Source organism: Cajanus cajan, chromosome 5 (genome assembly GCF_000230855.2).
Source record: "Cajanus cajan strain Asha chromosome 5, NIPB_CcT2T_4, whole genome shotgun sequence".
Lineage (NCBI taxonomy): Eukaryota > Viridiplantae > Streptophyta > Magnoliopsida > Fabales > Fabaceae > Cajanus > Cajanus cajan.
In genome coordinates, this window is record NC_138521.1 from 17,700,651 (window position 1) to 17,722,534 (window position 21,884).

General features: G+C 28.9%; 1 protein-coding gene across 1 annotated transcript; it reads left to right on the forward strand.

The window, feature by feature from the left end:
* The first annotated feature begins 9,052 nt into the window (after nucleotides 1-9,052).
* LOC109810807 (protein STRICTOSIDINE SYNTHASE-LIKE 10) lies at nucleotides 9,053-19,529 on the forward strand. Its single transcript, XM_020374375.3, has 3 exons — nucleotides 9,053-9,123; nucleotides 18,163-18,432; nucleotides 18,935-19,529. Exons 1-3 carry the CDS (start codon nucleotides 9,053-9,055, stop codon nucleotides 19,449-19,451), a joined length of 858 nt encoding a protein of 285 aa, XP_020229964.1. The 3' UTR covers nucleotides 19,452-19,529.
* Nucleotides 19,530-21,884: the final 2,355 nt, after the last annotated feature.

Sequence of the window (21,884 nt, forward strand, 5' to 3'; positions counted from 1 at the left end):
TCCTTTATTAATTATTATTAAGTAGCTCTTAAAGTCCATTTCTTGCATGGCAGATATTTGATACTTTAGGTGTTTCTAATTTAAATATTATATACATAATATTAATATTTTAATTTTTATTAATTTTAATTATATACTTAAATAATTTTTAAAATGAGTTAACAGTAATTAAAAAAATAATTTTTATTATTTTTTAATTAGAACTTGATTTATCTAAAATAAATTAATATTAATTAAAAAATCAGTTGCATATTATATTTCTATCATAGATCGATATATTGGTCTCTAATATAGTATAATTAGACACTAAAAAAGTATCTAAAATGAGTTAATAGAGACTAAAAAATCAATTATTATTTACTCGTGTATTTTAATTAGAGACCAAATATTTTTGTGTCAAATAATTTAATAGTGACTGAAATATTAGTTTCTTGTTATATTTTTATTAGAGACTAATATATTGGTTTCTAATATAGAACAATTAGATACTAAAAAAATGGTATCTAAATTTGAGTCAATAGTGATCAAAAAAAATAGTCTCTAGTAATATTTAAATTAGAAACTAAAAAAATTAGTCTCTAATTTTAGTGCATCTTTAAGACTAAAATATTGGTTTCTAAAGTATTTTAATAGTGACCAAAATTTTTGTCTCTGATTATATTTTAATTAGAGACCAAAAAAGTTATATCTAATTAAATAAATAATATTTTTTAAACTATTAGCTACTAAAAGTTTAGTCTCTAATTACATTAAAAATATTAATGACAATAGAGATTGAATTAGAGACCAACTATAATCAATCTCTAAAATAGTATTTAAATAAGTTTCTAAAATGACTATATAAATTTGGTCTCTAAATTAGTCTCTATTTAATTAATTTCTTGTAGTGCCTGGTTATTAGGTCGTTCCTAGTAATTAATATACACCTAATATACTTTATAAAATGTATAAAAATGGAGAATTGAAATTATTCCAAATGATGTATTTGAACTATCAAATTTCTGATAATAAAATATTAACTAATTAATATTTTATGATTTTGAATATGTCATATAATTGAAAACAATTCATGAAATCCATGAATTTAGAATATGTTAACAAACAATTTGTCAATAAATTAATTCCTAAATCATGGAAAGCAATTTTTCAATCCGTAAATAGAAAACATGGTGTAACATACATTTATGTCCCATTGTTTTTTTTTTCTTCAATTCGTGAATTCAACACAACATGATGCGAACGGTGTAACATACACTTATAGTATTCTATCATTAATAGAGACTATTCACGAACAAAAGAAAAAAATTTGTATATGCAAAACGTGAAAACAAAATAACAAAATAACATATAAGGGTTTCAGAAAGCTATTAATTATTAACAATGTAATATATAGCACAAAAATCTTGCTCTTGCTTTGATACCAATTCAAAGTTCAATCATGTTCTAAACATGTATAACGGAATTAAAGGATTTATTTTATGCTAAAATTACACATGGTAATGGATAAGATATCTAAGAAAGCAAATAAAGTTTACCCGGTTAGAGTCTAAATTTTAAAACTTTTTCCTTCAAAACTGTGAAGGTCTCACGTGTATCCACATCAAGACTAATCTTTGCTTGTCAACTTCTTGACTTTACAATTTTTCAGTAGATAATATAAGAGAAAAAAAAACTAATTTTTTTTATGCTTTTGCTACTGTGACTCCTCCACTGTGGAGTTGAGTATTTATAAATATGTAAACATATCCACTTTCTCAGCAACATTCATATCCTATCTTCTAAAAAATAGAAATTAACAAATATCCAAAAATTAGTTTTTATCCTTTCTTATCAAAACCACTTTTGACCAGGTCAAAATTAAAATTGAATATTTCAATTTGAAATTAAAAAATTGACGTGTTTTTCTCTCTTAATAGAAACAAACATTATTTATATTTTTCTGATCTTAGTAAAAGAAATATAATAATATTTTATTTATAAGAAAAGTAATTATTTGATAAAATCAAATTCTTTAATTTAATTATCAAATAAAAAATTTTCTTGAGCAAAGATTAGAATACTCGTTAGTGTATAATCCTATAGGTTCAAACCTAAACCAGTAGTAAATTAAATAAATTAATTTAGTAATCAAGGTTGGCATCTACCAACACTCCTGAACATTCAGATAGTATGAAATAATATTTCCAATAACCTTTAGAAGATTAACATAAAATTTTCTTCCATCCTTTACAACTCTAAATTAACTTTAGAATATGTTTTAATTGTCAAATGCTAATAAGTTAACATATGATGAAAAATACAAGAAAAAACTATCTTTTTTCTTTATTATTATTTCAATTGCCTTGTCCAAGGTTCTTATTTTCATTATAGAGCTCAAACTCATTATCAAGAGTCGATGAATCCCTTCTTGCTTAATCATTTAATTCTACAAGAATTTAATTACATCCAATAATCATTTAACTAACACCTTAAGGTATTAGGTGTTCAAAATCAAAGTATAATAAATATCTTATTAATTATTATGATAATCTCAAGACTAAGAAAATTATATATTTCTTCTTAAGAATTTTCTATTGACAAAATTTTGAGGTAATACATAACCATTAAGGAATTCTCCTTTATAGTGTTTGTTCAATAGTTATATCCCTATATGCACTATTGATATGAGTAATTTAATAACTGATATTTATTAATCTTTATCCAATAAAGACTATTACACATATATTGATCTTTCTAGATGAATGATGTGTTATTCTCAATAATCATATGATCAAGAACAATTTAGATAAAATTATAAATAAAAAAAACTTATTTTCTCATTATTATAATCTCTATTATAAAAAGAAGTCTTTAATTTTAATCAAGGACTTTATCATATTAATTATTTCTCATAATCAATAAATATGATAATAAAAGCATGATCTTCTTAATGCAAATAAGATAGATTGGATCTTGGGCATACCTCTTATTCCCAACACCTTCCTCGAGTTGATTTTTTGACTTGAGAAAAAGGAAATAGAGGATTACACATAGGGATCTCTGGAGTTTGGAAGCACATTTGCCAAGGAAGCAAAGGATTGCTCACAAGGTGCTAAACCTATAAGGCTTCTAGGAACCCTAGAATTCTATGTGTCTAGGATACTTCAAGTAGAGAGAATTTGGTTGAAAAGCTAAATTCTCTGGATCATATACTCAAAGTGCATACAATAAAGTGAGGAGAGCTCAATTTATAGGCCAAGGAAGCAAGAAATTGGTGCCACCCACCAAGCCATCAAGTTGGCGTCGAAAATTTGAATTCAAATGAAATTTGAAATTCAAATTTCTTTGGCAGCCACGTGCTATCTCCATATGCAAATCCAATTTAATTTAGGTTGCATTTAGGGTTAATTTTGAGATTATTTGGGGTGGATCAAGGGCAGCCAACCTTAGGCTAGTAAATGTGCACCAAATGCATCTCTAATTAAACTTAAATGTGACCTAATTTAGCTAACTTTGCCTAATTAAGCTTTTCCTCCCAAAACCTACTCTAATGGCCTAAATACAATGGTCAAACTATCCTAAACATTAGAAAATAATAAAAGAAGCAAAATGATCTCAATATTGGGTATCAAAATTCCTAAGGCCCATTAAGCCCAAAAATAGGCCCAATAAGCCTAAGGCCCAAAATCACTAATCCGAAAGCCCAAAATACAAGGCTAAGAAATATACAAGCTACACTAATACATCCTTACTCTGAACATGAAAAATGAGATACCGGCAAATAGCTCATGTGAGGAGCAGCTTGGGCCTGCCAAACCCATTAAGCTCTAAACTAACCAAATCTTCATGTATCCTTTTGCCATGATTTTGGTGGTTGGACCCTTGGTCCATGCTCCTCCATCATAACTCCAAGAGAGGTGAAAGTTTACTTTATTTAAGAACCTAAACCAAATTATTAATATATAGTATTTTCCTAAATGACTTTTTGTTTCATAAACTAGTATTCTTTCGCATTTGACTATTAATATATTATTATATAGGATTCAATGAAAATATACTTCAACTTTGAAAAATTTTACGGTGATTGACTGGTTACTGATTTATGTTATGCCATGGATCTTAGTGCAATGTAAGCACACTTGAAATTTCTATAAGAAAAAAAAATTTGGTTTAAAAGTGGGTGTACTCGTATGGAAAATTTTTATGAAATGAAAATAGTTCATGTTATTATAATGTATTTTATAAGAAACAATTATTTTTCATATATGTATATTCAATGATATATATGTTGAAATAGATAATCCAATTTCAAAGACAAACATCAATCAAAATCTTATTGACTTTTTGATAAATTTTTTTATCAAACATTCAAAAGTAGGATAAATAATTATTAGATAATAATTTTTTCTGCTTTTTTTTTATATTAAATTTATTTAATTTTATTTAAATATTCATGCATGTTGTGATTATGTATTAATGTGTTATATTTTTTTTTTTGTATTTTTTCCTTTACATATATTAAGATATAGTGCAACTAGGTAGAACTTTTAATTTTTATTGGGAAGATAAGTTGAATGAAGTGGTCACCATCATTATTGATCCTTTTAGAAATGATTTTTTTTAATTACAATATCATTCTAGTGGGTTGATTTTGAGTTCATCGGTGCTTTGCAACTAGTTAAATGTTATGATCTTCAAAATATTCATCTGGTTTGGGTACATTATTTGGAAGATAATAGGTCTTTAATAAGGTTGTTTTTTGAAAATAAAATTGAAATTGATTATCATATTGCAAAAGATGAAGAAGATGGAAAATTTTACAGCAATATATGGTTGATAAAAGTTGGGTCAAAATACTTACAGATGTAATGATGCTTATGTTAATAAAGTTCAAACACTAGTACGATTTGTGTTAAATTTTTAATAGAAACTATTGGCATGTAAAACATCACTATAGGACCAAGGCATCTCAACATCGTTGATACTCCAAGACTTACCAATCTTCTACAACACACCAAAAAATATATGAAATAAGAAAAAAAATGAACAATAAACATTGGGGGACATAGACCAAAATCCATGTACAGATCAATAAAACCAAAATGATGGTAAACCACTATGATTATTGAAAAAGGCTCCCTAATAAAATAGGGCATAACATCCCACCATAAAAAACTACATCTAGAAACAAGTCCAAAACTAGTTAACTTATCAGCGCATTGATTGCCTTCCCTATAAATGTGAGCAAAGACAAGATGCATCTGTGAACAAATAACTAAACAATGCTTCCATCTGCTATGAAAATCCCAAGGGACTAGACTCACATTAGAAAAAGGTTTTAGAGCAAGTTCTAAATCACTTTCCAACCATAATTAATGCCAAGCAACAGAATGAGCATATTCAATAGCAATCATTAGCGTAATGAGTACTACATGTAGGTTTATTTTCATGCCAATGTACAAGGTAAAGTCACTGACAAAAAACACCACTACTAACCCTAAAAATATCGCCACTAGCCAGATTCCTAGGAGCTCCACAAGCTCTTCCATCAGTATTGCACTTAATGAAACCAACAATTGGAGGATGCTAGTCGACTTGCTTAATAATAAGGCCAATGGCAGGCTTAAAAGTAGCTAGAAAATACTTCATAATTTGGAATTCTACCACAGAACAAGAGCAATAACCTTTGGACAACCTACTAGACAATGCAACCCCAACAACAATCCATGAAATAACTTGATGTAGTGAAATTGTTTGATTCTTAAAGCACAAGCAACTCTGACCATACCATATTACCCAAAAGGTATAAACAATCGCTAAAGCTAGGACATCAAATAGCTAAATACTCCAAGGCTTCTCCATAATCTATAGTAATGTAGGAACTAATGAACGATCAATAGGGCATTGAATGGCATCTTATAGCCAAGACCATATATGATGGAAATCTTCAAGAATTGGTTGAATGTTTTGGCTTCTCCTTCAAGCTCCTCCCTAAACCTTTGACTTCTTGACACTTCTCAAGCTTCTCCAAGGTCTCTAATGGAGGTAGAGACCTCTAGTTTCACCTTAGGAGGTGAAGAAATCTCTTCAAGTAATGCCACTTCTAGGAAGAAGATGAAACACTTCAATTCTCTCCACACTCTTTAGGAAAAGGATAAGAGACATATAACCAAATCAAAGAGAATTTAGGACTTTAGGGAGAGAGAGTTCAAAGGAAAATCTCAGAAATCTCTCATAAATGCATCCAAAGTGAAGTTTACAACTGAAGAAACCTATATATAGTGGTGAAGTAGCTTGTAAAGTAAGTTAGACAAGGTAGGGACAAGGTAGGAACACTTAGATCTAGATTAGCCAATCCTAGAGTGCTAAGTGTCACCGTGTCTCCTAGGGAGACAAGGAGGAGACACCTAGATCTAAAAGGCAATCAAGAGGTGCCAAGTGTCACCTTGTCTTCTTGGCTAACAAGAACCAAGTGTGTTGGAGAAGCTTCAAGAAATTCGGCCAAATAGAGAGAATGGTAGCCTAGGCTTGTCTTCCTTCACTTAATCCAATCCAAAATATTGGAATTGGTTTAGCTAGGTTCACCAAATGATGGTGAGGCCTAGCTAAATCAATTCCTTGAATTAAATGGAGCAAAACAAGCCTAATATGTAAAATTTGGCTTAGGCCCACTAAAGGCCCAATTACTAGCGTCACCTACACACTTGCTATTTGCTACCCCACTACTAATACTAAAAATATGAAAAACCATGACCCTTAATACAAGGTCAAATAGAGTGCAAGTCTCTAAGTAACATACTTTAAAATTCTAAGGGTATGACCTACAAAGAAAGATAAAGGTACCTTACAAATACAAATAACAAAATACACCTATACAAGCATCTACTATGTACAAAGTACTATACAAGGTATATACAATAGAGACTAAGGGACTATTAAGAGGAATCATACTCAATGCTTATATAGAGCATAGGTCTCATAGGCACATCTTCTATAGAAGCTTCCTTTAGCCTCCCTACCGTGGATCTAATTAAAGGCCTAATGATCTTCAAGTATGAGCTCTCCTTTGATGATCCTCCATCAATATAGCAACGATGAACCAGTAACATAGAAAAAAAATGATCAGAACTCACATTAATAAAATCGTAAAAACTACACATAAAGACAATAATTATACCACAAGACTGTAAATTCTCATCTATTTGCAGTTTATTATGAAGAGGCATCCATAACACACAAGACCAAGAAAGGTGAAAAATTAGATCAAAGGTACATAGCCCATGTAACCTATTGTCCAATAGGCTTGACATGTAATAATTTAGTTTCTTTTTATGTAGGTTAGCAAGGCTACCTTTTTTCTTAGTTTGGACCTCACCTAAACCTTGTAAAGAGAGAATTCTGCAACTGACAAATATAAACTGTGTTATAAGTCGTTTATATCATTAGTTTGAATTTAATATTTTCAATAATTAACTTATAAAGCAAAATTATTGCAACCTTTGAAGAACAGATCTCATGCACAGTGGTATAACACGAGAAGACGACATCATTAATAAAATTATATAAGATTGATTGGTTAGTAAAATTATAAAATTAGTCAAAATGGGAAGGAAAAAAAGTATTGAGTCGGCCATATTAAAAAATCGTTATTTTTAAGTGTTTTTACTTTTTAATAAACAAAATATTTTTATAATAAACGAATGAATGATATTATATAAAGTATAGGAGATGCTCCAACATGTATACAAATCAATAATCAGTTGAGTAAACAAAAGTTTTTATTTTTTTATTTTATTTATAAATTAGTGTGACAACAACATAGTACATATTACTACAAATAAACCATAATTAAGTGTAACGAATAATGGAACATGATATTTCTTATATAAAAAAATTCAAATATGGCACATCAAATAAAAGAAAGTTGTAATTTCATGCATCAAGGACAGACACAACTATCACACTTCTATAATATTTTAGTCAAATTAGCACAAAGTTTAAAAAATATTATAGTATTCAAGCTATAAGAAGTAATTTATAGTCTAAAATCAATTTTCGTAATAATATTTAACTAGATAATTTGAAGTACCTGCAACTAAGACTACTGTAAATTGACTTAATTAACATAAAATTGAAAAGAAAAATAATATACGGAATGCAAGCTAAGAGATATTTGGTAATTTATAAATACTATCTCCATTTCATTTTAATACAAATAAAAAATATAATAATTTTTCTTACTTTTCATAAAATTAATAATTTTGATTTTTTTTATTATTCTTGCTTTCCTTTTTATTCTGTAATAAATACATATAAGTTGTTAATTTGTAAATTAATTAAAAATTAGGTAAAATATAAAAATATAATGAACAAAAATAAGAAGTACTTATCAACAAAACAAAAATGAAAATTAATTAATATTACTATCATCTTTTTTAAATAATTATTAAAAAACTATTAAGGTTAGCCTAGTGGTTGGGTGTGGAGGGGTTGTGATAGTTAGAAGCATAAGAACTAGGTTCAATTCTCACTGCGACCATCTTTGTAATCTTTCCTATCTTTAAAAAAAAGAATTATTAAAAAGAAAATCCAACCACTTCACCTATTTCATTACCCCCGCCCCCAACCGTTTCTGGTAGGGATGACAAATATACCCGTACCCGCGGGTAATACCCGAACCCGTCCCGACTTTGACAGGGAATACTCGGTTTGATCGGGTACGGGTACGGGTAAAACCCAATATATTAAATCGGGTACGGGTACGGGTACGTACTTACCCGCCCCGTACCCGTACCCATACCCGTCCCCGTTCCCATTTTTAATTAAATACTCACTTTTAATTTAATTATATTAAAGAATTTTAGTATTTTTTATGTGTAATTATTTATTATAATATGAGATAGAGAAATAATCTAATTATAATTAAAAAAATAATTTAAAAATATTATATTTTAAAAAATAATAATAAAATAAAAAATTTGACGCATACGGGTACGGGTACGGATATACCCAATACTCGACGGGGACGGGGCTGAAGATGAAAATCACATACCCGACGGATACGGGTACGGGTATGGGTTTGGCTCGCGAGGACGGGTATCATGAAACCCGTACCCGCCCCCCTCGTTGCCATCCTAATTTCTGGTACCTTTATTGAAATAGAATGGTTTCATCCATTCGTATCTCTTTTTCCAATTGCATATCAGTTAGTTCACAAGATTGAATGACCAATTTTCTGCATTTAGGCACAAACAAAAATGCCAAATAAAAAGAAACCAAGGAAGTACTGCTATTTAATATGATATTTTATAGGTTTAAATTCACTTTTATTTTTTTATTATTTTAAAGTAATCATGGCATATGTATACAAAATTTTACTAAACAAAGATGCCAATTAAAAAGAAACCAAGGAAATACGAGCATTTAATATGATATTTTATAGGTTTAAATTCAACTTTTTAAAAATATGTATGAAATATTTATTATCTAAAGCTGTGACTACTTTCATATTTAAATTCACTTTTTATTTGTGAATATGTAATTTTTGTCTTCAATTTTTTATTATCAATTTAATTTTTAAAATTAAGTAATATTAATTTACTATTAACTTATCATTAAAAGTTAAATAAATTTTTTTGAGATGTATTTATCTATATTATACATAGAGATACTTCATTTGAGTTTTCACATTTTATTTTATATATTTATATATATATTATATATATATATATATATATATATATATATATTTTACCATATCTCTTAAGAATAAAATAGAATAAAAAAATATATAAAAAATTAATTATTCACTCTTTCAATAATAATTAGTCTCTTATTTATAATTATCTTTACTTTCTAATTTTATTTAATATCATATTTTTCTAATCATATGTTATGTCACTTACTTATAGAATTTTCCTTTAGTATTTTTATCAGAACACACATAGGCACTAACCCACAAGTGAATAATATCGTAATTACATAATTATATTTTATATGCATATCTAACACCAATATAAAATAAGTATTTTGAGGCTGTCCGAACTATTTATCTCAGGTTGTTAAACATTAGTATCTTGTTTAATAGAGAAGAAATTAATAAGAAATAAGGTAGAGGAAGAGGAAATAAGAGAGTGAAAATAAGAGAAATTGTTTTATTAAGAAGAAATAGAATGGAGAGAAATTAAAAAATAATTAGTCTCACCTTCTTATTTATTTTGATTTATTCATTTCTCTATAAAATAAACATTTTGAAGTTGTCCGAACTATCTATCTCATATTGTTAAACATTGGTATCTTCTTTGGTAGAGAAGAAATGAGGCAAAAATAGGATAGATAAAGAGAAAATAAGAGAAATTATTTGGTATGAAGAAATAGAGTGAAGAAAAACTTAAAAAAGTGATTAGTCTTACTTTCTTATTTATTTTTATTTATTCATTTCTTTCTCTTCTCTCTTATATATATCTTATTTCTTATATATCTCTCTTCAGCCAAATAACCAAACTTCTACTTTATTTTTTTTTTATATTTATTTTCTTCACTTTTTATTTTTCTATCCTCTATTTTTCACATATTTTTTCTTCTCTACCAAACACAAGCTAAGTGAGGTCAGCATTGCCTCTTTTACGGCCAATTAACATTTAAGTCTTTAGGGTTTAAACCCTAAACCCTCATTTATTACAGATTTCGCCCTTATGAAATTCCACCCTTTTCTAAACAAAAGTGGCTCATTTAATTATTGACCTGTTTGAGTTGACCCACTCATACATGAATTGCGTTACTAATCAAAAGAAGAGATACATAAAGATCATAAATATACTTAAAGCAGAAAGTTTGAAAAACAATTAATACTATATTAATGGGTCAAAATGAATGCACACTCTTATTTGTAGATTTTATTGGGTTAATGGGTTGAGACCCCTCCTAAAGGTAACGTCTTAATCTGTAGGCCAAAGCTTTTTAAATAGAAAATTTATTTTGTTACCTTTTTTTCTTCCTCATATTTTTATAATTTCTTATACTTTTGATATTTTAATATATTTAATTAATTAATTAAGTCATGTTAGACTAAACATTAATTAATAATTTTATAACAATTTAAATGTATTTTTAGTATATATAAAATGAATAATTTTTAATTTTAGTTTTCGTAAAATATTTCTTTATATTTTATCCATTTAAAATTATATTTTTATTCACTATTATTATATAATGAAAGTAAGTGATTATCTAAGATGATCCTAATAACCGTCGGTGATATTTTGTTTTTTAAATTTTTTATAAATCCTTCAAACAAATGTCATTTATGTACTTTAAAGTGATTATTTGAGACAAAAATAATAACTTTAAATTATAAAAGGATAAACATCAAAGAAAATATTTTATAATATAAAAATAATTTTCTTTTCATTTTTTTAGATTAAAAATAATATTTATAAATTTTAAAAAATAAAAATATACAAATTAAAATTAAAATTTATTCATTTTATATTGATTAAAAATATATTTAAATCTAAAAATAAAATAATTATTTCACACGATAACTTGATTTGGCCTATTTTTTATTGGTCAATCACAAATAAAACTTATTCATTCCGCGAACTCACTTTTATACCTAGCATTACCCCTGAGGATTAAAACTATTATTATTATTATTATTTTTTATGTATGTTTTACAACAACAACAAAAAATTATAATTGGCAACAAATTTGGTCTTACTTTTGTCCTAACATTTTTAATGCTATTGTCACGCTAGGTCTTTGGTGTCTCAATTAGTGTCTCATGTTTTTCCCTTTATCGGTTCTTAACTTTAAAATTATGATCCAATCATTATCTCATAACACATAACTACGAAGATTCAAACAGAAGATTTTCCCAAATTATTCTGAAAGTTTTACATTGACAATTTTATAACCGTTTAGATATAATTTATAGTAATTTATTTTCAATCCAATGGATAATGGGGTGTATCACAATTTAATACGTGTTTCATTTTTCTTTTATTGTAGTATAACTCTCTCAATACATATAAAAATATGCGTTGTCAAAACTGGGCAATTCCATTGTAGATATGACAGGTTACTCACCCACAAATATTCTAAGCTGGGCAATCCTCCCTAAGTCACCTCCTTTTTGAGTTGGCCAAACCATTAATGCCATCCATGATGTAAAAATGATTCTTATATGAGAATTAGTTCTTAACATTATGATGTGGGGGTATAGACCATTTTAATTCTGAAGTATATATATATATATATATATATATATATATATATATATATATATATATATATATATATATATATATATATATATAGAGGAAAAAAGAAAGAAAAAAAAAGTTTACCAGATTTAGCATCATTGGATGTGCTCTAAATCTATTTGCACTTAACATTATTCGGATGTGTATTTCATAAATATTTATTGTATGTAAATTTTTTTATAATACATTATATATACAAATAAATTTATATTTAGATATATAAATTATATTTAATTTTTTATAAATAGATGTTTTGAAATATATAAATTATATTTTAGATTTATGATAAATAATATAAATTGTGACACAAGACTTTTTTAATTATTGATAATTTTTATAAAATATTAAATTTTATTTTATAAATAAATATTAGGTTAAATTATCCTTTTAATCCATTTATTTATTTTTAAGATTCAATTTGGTGTCACTATTTTTAAATGGTTTAATTTGGTCCTCTAATTTTTTTAAAATGTCCAATATCTTTTCATCTAACAAACAACATTAATGAAATTAAATGGAAGAGCAACATCTAATATCATTTGAAAACTAGATGATCAAATTGAACTATTTAAAAATAGTATGGCAAAACTGAACATTTCATAAGGGACTAAATTGAACAAAAATTTATATAACATTTTTTGTCTAAATAAATTTGATTTTTCTTTTATATATCTATTTAATAATTTAGTATATTAGATAACTCCTTCATTTTGTGATCATTTTTTTTTTTAATTTCAAGTACTCAATTTGTTGTCATTATCTTGTTAAGGTATGTAAAAGAAAATTCAAATTTATCTAGACAAGAAAATGTTAGATAAAATTTTATTCAATTTAATCCTACTTTGTTTTAAAATGTTCAATTTGGTTCAACTATTTTTAAAATGTTCAATTTGGTTTTCTAATTTCAAAAAATCAAAAATATTGTCCTTTTTATCTAATTTTATTAATGTTGTTAATGTTAATTTGAACGAAAAATTATATTGAACATATTTTGAAAATTAAAGGACCAAATTGATTTTTTTTAAATAGTGGGACTAAATTTAATATTAAAAATAAATGGAGGGACTATAAATATAATTTAGCCTAAGTATTATAAATAAAAAAATTAAATTAGATAAAAAAATTAAAAGAATCCCTAAAATTGGTTCAGTCAAATAATAACTCCTAAAAATGCTTAGTTTCAACATGATACACCTTGTTCTTTTCTAAATAGATAACACTTTTGTTAAACACTGCAATTGAACTCCACCTTGATCAATGCCAAACTCCTTTACTAGCTCTTTAAGCCACAAGACCTATTTACTAGCCTTTGCTACTACAATGTATTTTGGTTTAGTTGTTGACATTGCCATAATTAATTGATTTGTTAATTTCCGACAAATACATCCTCCTATAAAAGTAAAAACATACCCTGTCGTAGACCTTCTATCATCCAAGCCACCAACATAATATGAATCAACAAATCTCATAATTGGAAGATCACCTTGCTAACTACCAAACATAATACCATGACCTATTGTGTCTTTTTGGTACCTAAAGATCCATTTCATTGCTTTCCAATGTTGCTTACTTGGCTTGGACATAAACGTGTGCTATATCTGGTTTAAGGCAAACCATCAAGCTATCAACTACACTAGTATAGGGAACCTTTGACATGTATTCCACTTTTACATCTATCTTTGGGCACTATTCCATAAAAAGTTTGAAGTGATTTCCTAATGGAGTACTCACTAACTTAACATTTCTCATACCAAATCTATTTAGAACCTTCTTAACATAGCTTTGTTGTGAGAATCATAATCTCTTAGAACTCCTCTCCCATTGAATATTCATCTAGAGAATTTCCTTGGCATGACCTAAGTCCTTCATGTCAAACTCCTTACCCAACATGGTTTTTAACTTATTAACACGACACAAATGGTTAGCAGTAGTCAACATACCATCAACATAAAGTAGCAAAAAAATAAAAGAACCATCATCAAGGCTCTTCCCATAAACACAATAGTCATGCTCACAACGTCTATATCCAATTTGAAACATATAAGAATCAAACTGCTTATACCATTGCCTTGAAGACTGTTTTAAACCTTACAAAAGCTGCTTTAATTTACAAACCAACCAACCTTGTACAGTTTCACTGAACCCGTCTAGTAGCAAAAAAATAAAAGAACCATCATCAAGGCTCTTCACATAAACACAATAGTCATGCTCACAACGTCTATATCCAATTTGAAACATATAAGAATCAAACTGCTTATACCATTGCCTTGAAGACTGTTTTAAACCTTACAGAAGCTGCTTTAATTTACAAACCAACCAACCTTGTACAGTTTCATTGAACCCCTCTAGTTGCTCTATGTAAATTTGTTCCTCTAGATCATTGTGAAGAAAAATTGTCTTCACATCCATCTACTCCAAATGCATATAACAGTTAGCTACCAAGGCTAACACTTCCCTGGTAGAAGTATGTTTCACAAGTGGAGAGAAAATCTCATAATAGTCAATCCTCTTATGTTGTGAATACCCCTTTGCTACAAGACAAGCCTTGAAATTTTCCTATTCTTTTTCCGATACTACAAGCTTCCTCTTGTACACCCATTTTCATTCAATGGTTTGTTTTCCCTTAAGAAGTTCAATTAACTCCCATGTTTAGTTCTTATACAAATACTCCATATCCTTTATCATGGCATCCATCCTTTTATCATTCTATTGACTTTTTATAGTCTTTTGAAAGTTAAATGGATCTTTTGAACTGATTAAAAATGCAAAAGAAACCAGATCTTCAAACCCATACCAAATGGGTTCTTAATTGTACGACGTTCCCTATCTTTTAACAAGAGTGTATTGTTGTTGTTCACCGAAACTATTAAAGTCAAGTATTGATGTGTGTTCAAGTCTTGGACAACAATTTTCTGCCCTCCAAAAATAATTTCCAGTTGCTCAATGTCCACCTAAAACACCTTAGAGTTAGAGACAACTTCGTTTATCAAAAGAACTACAATGTCAGTCTCAACTATCTATTTTAATATGAACTACTTATCAAAGACTACATTTTTGCTGATAACCATCTTCTCTACAGTTAGCTCCCAAAACTTGTACCCTTTCACGCCTTTAGCATAACCTACAAAAATGCACCTTTTTGACTTTGGATCAAGTTTAGACATCTCATTATTAGATATATACACAAAATGTAGGACACCATAAAATTCTTAAATTATCAGAATCCATTGGCTTAGTTGTCCATACCTCCTCTACAACTTTGCAATTCAATGAAGCTCGTGATAATCGATTGAGTAGATAGCATTCCATGTTGACTACCTCTATCCTAAAGCCCTTAAAGTGCCCAATATTTAGCCTCAAACATCTAGCCCTTTTAAAGAGGGAATCATTCATCCTCTCTACAACACCATTTTGTTATGATGTTTTACGGATTGAAAAATGCCTCTAAATTCCCTATTCCTCATATAATTTTTGAAATCATGAATTTGTGTACTCTATGCCATTATTAGATCTTATATACTTAATTTTTTTGCTCATTTGGTTCTCCACCTCAACATTCACAACTGGAACTTGTCAAATACCTAGGATTTTTGCTTAAGGAAATACACCCAAACCTTGTGAGAAAAATCATCAAATAAAGTTACAAACTATTTTAAACCCCCCAAGGATGGATCTTTAGTAGTCCTTCATACATCAATATATATGCACATAATCTAGAATCCCATTGGTTGTGGGTTTTACAACTTAATTTGAAATGAACTATAGTTTGTTTCTCAAGCACATAATACTTGCACAAATCTAGCTTGCAGTTTCGAACTCCTTTTAAGAGACCCCTTTTATGAAGTTCTATCATCCCACGTTCACTAAGATGACCCAAACACATATGTCATAATTTTGTGGCATCATCATCTAAATTAATAGAAGAAAATCCACCTACAACTATATTCCCCAATAGCCTATAAATATTGCCTGGTGTCCATTGTCCTTTCATCATGGTCAAGGCTCCCTTGCAAACTTTAAGGGTATCCCAATCTCTGCCTGTCCTATAAATGAAATCATTTGCCTACAAGCTACCAAGTGAAATCAAATTCTCCCTCAAGTTAGGGATGTGCCTTGCATCACAAAACATCCTCACCCCACCATTATTCATAGCAATTTTAACTTGTCTCATGCTAACAATAGCACAAACTACTCAAATAGACAACCAAAATTGCCTAACCTGAATGTGGTCTACCACTCCATGTTTTACGTAATATGATAAAAACATCTAGAATCAAACATCCAAGCATCTATATAATGATTGCATGAGACAAAAATAACATCTCCCTCACTATAGTAGTCATCAGTCTTTACCACATTTGTAGAAGGAAATGATCCTTCACCAGATTTCTTCTAGTTTGGACAATAAATCTTGTAATGTCCTATCTGTTTGCACTTATACCATATCATTGTCTTTCTGCTTTTAGAATTTGACTTCCCCTTCACATACAAACCCTCGCCTTGAGAACCCTAATTTGCATTTTGATTCCTTTGATTATGAGACATAAATTCAACAATGATCTCTTCTTGATTGATCGTTTCTTTCTCGTATATAAGGATGGTCACCAAGTGATCGTAAGAACTTGGCAAAGAACATAACAGAATCATCGCTTTACCCTTATCATCATTCTCACATTGAGTCTCAAGAAATAACTTATTGTTGGATTGAAGACATTGATTTGTTGTTGCAAATGAGCCCTTTTCTCACATCTTCAACCCATATAGTCTTTTATTGGCATACAATTTATTTGTTAAGGACTTGGACATATATTGACTCTCCAATTTCTTCCATCCTCCCTCAGAGATGTTAGGTTCATAACATTATATAGCACTTCATATGCCAAACAAAGTCTTATGGTTCCTGCAACCTTTTCTTGTAACTTCTCCCAATCCAATTGATCTATGTTGTTAGGTTTCTTCTTGCATAATGCCTTTAGAAAGCCTTGTTGTGTCAACAAATCCTTAATCCTCATTTGTCATAATCTGAAATAAACAGTTCTATCAAACTTTTTGACTTCAAATTTTACAACAAGGGTTAAGCGTCATATGATACCAATTGTTAGCAATAACAACCCAATTCTAAAAGAAGAGAATAAATCACTCAACACACAAATAACAATTTAACAAGGTTTTTCAAAGTGCCTACATCGTTAGGAGTAGAGCAATTGTGTTTCTATTATTGTTCATTAAAAATAGGGTCACATCAAATACATATAAACTATAAGGAGATAGCCTGCACTCCTAACCTGATTAGTTTGTAATCCAATCAACAAACAACCAAAGTCTAATTTGCCTCACTTTAACATCTGTTTCTCCATTACGAGTAAGAGTTATACACAATCATGCACACTTATATCCAACACTATATGACAACCTAGTCCTTGCCATCCTATGTACTAGTTGCCACAAGCCTCGTCACCAATCATATATTCATCTTCCAAAATGGTTACAAACTTCCAATGCAAGAAAAATTAACAACCTAATAAATGATTTATTTTCTCTCCATTTTACTGGTATAAATTTATTGTTATAAAACTTATGATCACAAACCCAACCTTAGTAACAACCTACCCAAATTAAATGCAAAAATCTGGCTTAACTTAAATTTGAAGATCTTGAATCTAATAAGGAGAATTTCATGATAATTTTTAATTTGTATTCTCAATTTGATATTTTTTTTGTCTTGATGGAGATTGATGATGTTAGCAATACGTTGATTAAAATTTTTAACAATTATAGGAATTTAATTAGAAGCTTCTAAATAAAAGTTTAAAAATTTAGTATAGCTATAAAGATTTATAGAATATTCTAAACTTATAAAATATTATTTATTGTTTTTCACTGTAACATTTAGTCAACTTTGTCTTATATGATTATGAAGGGACCAAAAATTATGCGATGGTTTAACAAATAAAAACTTGGAATCAACGTGTGGAAGACCCTTAGGCCTCAAGTTCAACACTATAACTTGTGATCTTTACATTGCCGATGCATACTTTGGGCTTCTAGCTGTAGGACCAAGGGGTGGTGTTGCAAAGCAATTAGCCACTTCTGCAGAAGGGGTTCCATTTAGGTTCACAAATGCCTTGGACATTGACACCAAAACGGGTGAGGTATATTTCACAGATAGTAGCATCCTGTTCCAAAGAAGGTAAGCTCTAAAATCTTATGGCATGCATTTCTACATGATATTATTTTACTTTTAAATATGTTTTTAATAGTACTTGTAATTTGAAAAAAAAAAAATATTTTAGCTTCTTTGCTTAAATGTCAATTGTGAATTTATTTAATAAAATTTATCTATTATTGAATCCGTCATACAAATTTATTTTCTAATGTCTTTATTATTATTGAAAATATCACATTAAATTAATATAATAACTAATTGTCACAATTTGTTATTGTCAATTATGTTACTAGTAACTTTGAAATATTAAAATAAAACTTTTGAAATTATAAGAATAAAAAAAATTAATTTTAAATTTGACAAACATAAAAATAAATTTACCCTAATTTTAAAGAAAAAATACATTGGAGTCCTTTATAAATTTATTGTTTATGCTATTTTAGGAAATGGAACTTATTTGCTCTCTCCATGCTATTTTGTAACTTTTTCATCTTCTAACTCTACTTTTTTTCCCTCCATAATGAAGGGTATATTTACCAATAATTCTTACCGGGGATAGAACTGGAAGATTACTAAAATACGTGCCAAGTACCCAAAGTGTGCATGTTTTACTCAAAGGCTTAGCATTCCCTAATGGTGTGGCACTTAGCAATGATAATTCCTTCCTTCTAGTAGCCGAATCAACCACTTTGAAAATTCTGAAGATTCGAGTTGGAGATTCCAAGACCAACATTATAGAAACTTTTGCACAACTCCCACGTTCCCCAGATAACATCAAAAGGAACGCTAAAGGAGAATTTTGGGTTGCACTGAACAGTGGCAGGGGATTGATTTCGAGATCAAAAAATGAAATTGAAACCACACATCTTCCGTGGACAACAGATCCTGTGGCAATTAAATTCGATGAAGATGGGAAGATCGTTGAGGTGTTAGATGGAGAACATGGACAACAACTTGACTCTGTGAGTGAAGTGGAAGAACATGAAGGAAATTTGTGGATAGGGTCTGCAGTGCAACCATATGTTGGTGTTTTAAAAGCTTAGTATGCATTCATGAATAACTAGTATTTTGGCATGAATAATGCACTCTTTTATATAGACTCAAATTTATAATAAATTATATATATTATAAATATTATATTTAAATATATAAGTTATTTAAATTTAATTAAATAGATATTTTAAACACATAAAATATATTTTTATATTTATGATAAATAATTTATATTATAGTTTAAGATTTTTATTTGTAGATAATTTATTCTAAAAATTAAAATTTAATTTATAAATAATTATGATAATAAAAATTAAATTAAATAAGAAATTAAAAGAATTCTTAAAAACTCTTGTTAAAAAAAATTATTAAAAATGCTCTCGCACAAGAAAGACGTTTATATTTAATATATAGTAGTTTTTCATATAATAGAAACTCTCATAGCATCAACAATGATCATGTGTAGCATCTCCAAAGGGGCTATCTAAAATGACTAGCTTCTTCTGTGTACAAGGGCCTAACTACAAGAAATATTAATATTATTAGAGGGGCAAAATCCATCTTCTAATCCATAAAATTTGTGTGTAACATCTATTTTTGATGATTAATATTCTGACGATAAATTGCTCGCATGAAACTGTTACCAACAGATTTCAAATTGTGGGTAGTTTTTTAAGGCAAATATTGATGGAATAATTTGTCTGTATTGTCATGACCTTACAGATGAATGCATTCGTGGAAAATTACATAAGAATATATTGTGGGTAGTTTTCCACGTATATACCCATATGCAATTTTCCACAGATGTGACACCCTTACTACCTCAACACATATATATGTAACAATGTAAATAAACTAAAGAATAAAATTTTCAACGTTGGTAAAATGGTTCACATAAAACCTTCACAATTGTTCTTCAATATCCAAAATAATTGAAAATAAAACTTGGAAAGTAAACCTTAAGAGTTTACAAATTATTTTTAAAAGAAAAGGTACAACTCCAAATACATATAAAAATTTATATCCTAGAATCCTCTGCCCCGATGTCACAATACCATAGCACACCCACAATTCAATTGTTGGCATTCTAGATGCCACTCAAAGCCGGATCTTCCTCACCTAAAACATCCACAAATTATACGGTGAGAAAAGAAAACATCTATATTAAAGCACATACAAACACACCACAATGTAATTTCATCATAACTCATTACATAATGAAATATTTACAATCATTTCTACATATCATAATTCTATCAATCATGCATCAACTTTACATCACAATTTCACAATCACACCAATCCATCACAAATCTTGCAATTAACACTATCATTCACATTCATAATCCACACAAATCTTACAATTAACACTATCATTTTCATATTTATAATCCACACAAATCTTACAATTAACACTATGCCAAGGCCACGCCACATCTGACATAAGTGATACAGGTTAATTGTCTCACTCATCCCACACTATGCCAAGGTCACGCCGTCCTTGTAGAATCACTTACCTAAGGGTCGTGTCATCCTTGGTCATTAGTGTGAGGAACCACAATCACATCACAATCCACACAAATCTTACAATTAACCCTATGCCAAGGCCATGCCACAACTGACATAAGTGATACGTGTTAATTACCTAACTCATCCCACACTATGCTAAGGTCACGCCGTCCTTGTAGCATCACTTACTCAAGGGTCATGCCATCCCTGGTCATTAGTGTGAGGAACCACAATCACATCATATTCACATTCAATACAACATCCCATCTCATAACTCAAATTCCATATCACATACAGATAAGTCTACACAATACAATGATTCACATACCCTTCAAGTAATTTACCATGAATACACATCTATAACAATAATATAACAATAATATTTATAAATTAATATAAAACTCAATTAATTCACCAATTTCATACAATATTAAATCAAATAGTAAAACTCCCAATTTTTCTAAAACCTAACTCACAAGCACATTTATACAATTTCGTTCTCTCTTCCAAATCATCATTTTCACAAATTAAATATATATTTCTAATCCTCAATACATGTAAAATCTAATGGGATCATCAATTCCTCAAATAGAAATAATTATAAAATTACCTTCCAAAACCTAACTCACAGACACTTTTCTACAATTTCTTTCTCTCTCCCAAATCATCATTTTCATAAAATAAATATATATTTCTAATCCTCAATACATGTAAAATCTAATGGGATCATCAATTTCTTAAACAGAAATAATTATAAAATTACCTATAATCCTAAGGGATTCTTCCTCTACCCAATTCCCTCATGTAACTCTGCATACAAATAATTTCCCTTTCCCCCGTACCTCGATAAGTAGTAGCTGAAACTAGAGCAGGATCTAGTTGGTCTCCTCCTCTAGGTTCCCCTCGGTCTTTAGAGAATGTAGAAGGAAAAGAAGTCAGAACTGAAAGGTGTGCTTTTTGGGAGTGCTAGAGCGC